This window comes from Pterocles gutturalis, unplaced genomic scaffold (genome assembly GCF_000699245.1).
Source record: "Pterocles gutturalis isolate BGI_N339 unplaced genomic scaffold, ASM69924v1 scaffold918, whole genome shotgun sequence".
Lineage (NCBI taxonomy): Eukaryota > Metazoa > Chordata > Aves > Pterocliformes > Pteroclidae > Pterocles > Pterocles gutturalis.
Genome location: NW_010125124.1, coordinates 665 through 2701, shown reverse-complemented (window position 1 = coordinate 2701; position 2037 = coordinate 665). Strand labels below are relative to the sequence as shown.

Here is a 2037-nt window from a genome sequence, read left to right as displayed (position 1 = left end):
ACCCAGGATGCCCAAGCCAAGCTCACCAGGGGCCCCTTGGGCTCCACCTGGCGCTGGGCACCAAACGCCTTCGTCACATTGGAGCCTGTGGAGGTGGCAGGGGAAAGTTGGAGCAGGATGGAGCAGGGACCCCCTTTGCCTCTCCTCCTCCTCGCCCCCCATAGGGGTACCTGGCCCAAAGTCAACAGTGGCATAGAGCCCCTGCAGCGTGCCGCAGCGCAGCTCCTCCGCCTGCGTGCTGTCGGTGGTGAAGAGCAGCACCTCGCTCCCCAGCAGCGCCCGGAAGGAGCCCAGCAGGTGCCGCAGGTACCCGTAGTCACAGGCGTAGTAGCTCCCATATTCATTCTCCACCTGTGAGCAGGGCAGGGCCGGCACCCAGCGTGCATGCGGCAGGGCTGCAGCCAGGTCCCACCGCTCACGGGACAAGCACCCAGCTCCCCAGTTCCCTCCTGACATCATCACATGCCATTACAGCTCCCAGGTGGGTCCCCAGACCGACCTTCCAGCCCCACCATGACCCCCAGCTCTGCCAGTGCCCCTCAGACCATAACCAGGGTGGTGGCAGGCACCCCAGAGTCCCAGCCCTTGGATCTAAACTCAGGTCCAGGGATGAGGAGGAGAGAGCTCTTCAGAGCTGTGATGGATGAGGGCATGGTGTAGGGGTACAGGTGGCTTTCTGGGACACATCCAAAGAAGACCCAGAGCAGGGCAGGGGGCCGGCACCTGCACCCTACAGCACCCTACCTGCACACTGATGATGTTCCCCCCGTGCTGGTACAGGCGTGGCTTGATCTTGGGTAGCAGGACATGGAGCCAGGAGTCCACTCTTCAGAGCTGTGATGGATGAGGGCATGGTGTAGGGGTACAGGTGGCTTTCTGGGACACATCCAAAGAAGACCCAGAGCAGGGCAGGGGGCCGGCACCTGCACCCTACAGCACCCTACCTGCACACTGATGATGTTCCCCCCGTGCTGGTACAGGCGTGGCTTGATCTTGGGTAGCAGGACATGGAGCCAGGAGTCCACAGCTGCCAGGTAGGCTGGGGACAGAGGGCGGCTCAGCCCGGCTCAGCACCCACCCCAGCCCACCCGCAGCCAGCCCTTCAGGAGGATGGAGCAGACAGGACTGGGCCAAGCATGACAGAGAAGCAGAGGTGGAGGAGGAACTACAGGGCTCCCAAAAGATGGAGAAGAGGATGGGAGAGACCACGCCCGCGGGACTGATGGGTGCAGGGAGAGGGAGCTGTCAGGACACAGGACACGGTGCCAGAGCGCCATGTCAAGGCTCACCAGGGTCCGAGGAGCGCAGGACGATGTCTGGTTTCCACAGCAGCCAGGCAGGCAGGCCACCCTGGAGAAACACCCATGGCAGAGAGGGAGACCTGCCTAGGCTGGCACAGAGCCGAAACCCAGCCAGGGCAATGCAGGGCAATGCTCACGCTCAGCTGGCGTGGTACTGGGGTCAGTGTGCCAGCCAGAAGTGCCAACCCCGCTGTGCCCTTCCCAGGCCACCCATCATCCCTCTTCTGTGCCAGGCTGGGGGGCTGGAGCTCACCATCTCCCACTCCGCACAGATGTAGGGCCCCGGCCGCAGGATTACCAGAAGCCCCAGCTCGGCTGTCAGGTCCAGGAAGGCTTCCACATCCCGGTCCCCAGCAAAGTCATAAACCCCCGGCAGCAGCTCGTGGTAGTTCCAGGGGATGTAGCTGGGGTGAGAGATGAGATCAGCATGTGGGGGCTATGGGCCCCCTGGCACAGCAGGGAACCATCCCACAAGCTGGTCCCTCTCCTCTGGGAACTAGCCTCCAGCCTGGACTGGGGATAGCAACTAGGGCTGGACTGGGACCTGCTCGTGTCTGGCAGAAGGGTCTTTGGGGGTCCCAGTTAGCTCAGTGTAAGGGCTGGTCCCCGCTCCCTGTGATCAGACAACACCTTTGCCTCTGTCCCTACTCTGGGGACCCCAGAGACCCCAAGGGGCCACCACAGCTGCGGGCTGTGCACCATCGGGGCTGTCCCTGTCACTTACACCTGCACAGCA

The 2037-nt window shown here is 63.1% G+C and overlaps 1 protein-coding gene across 1 annotated transcript in view; it reads right to left on the bottom strand.

Moving 5' to 3' along the window:
- LOC104465398 (beta-galactosidase-1-like protein) overlaps window positions 1-1705 on the bottom strand; it is a gene marked incomplete at its 5' end in the record, with an annotated part of 4563 nt that extends 2858 nt beyond the window's left edge. The window contains 5 exons of the mRNA XM_010078424.1: window positions 27-85; window positions 171-351; window positions 945-1039; window positions 1290-1350; window positions 1555-1705. Coding sequence (XP_010076726.1) covers window positions 27-85; window positions 171-351; window positions 945-1039; window positions 1290-1350; window positions 1555-1705 — 547 coding nt within the window. The remainder of the gene's footprint in view (window positions 1-26; window positions 86-170; window positions 352-944; window positions 1040-1289; window positions 1351-1554) is intronic.
- Between the last annotated feature and the right edge of the window lie 332 nt (window positions 1706-2037).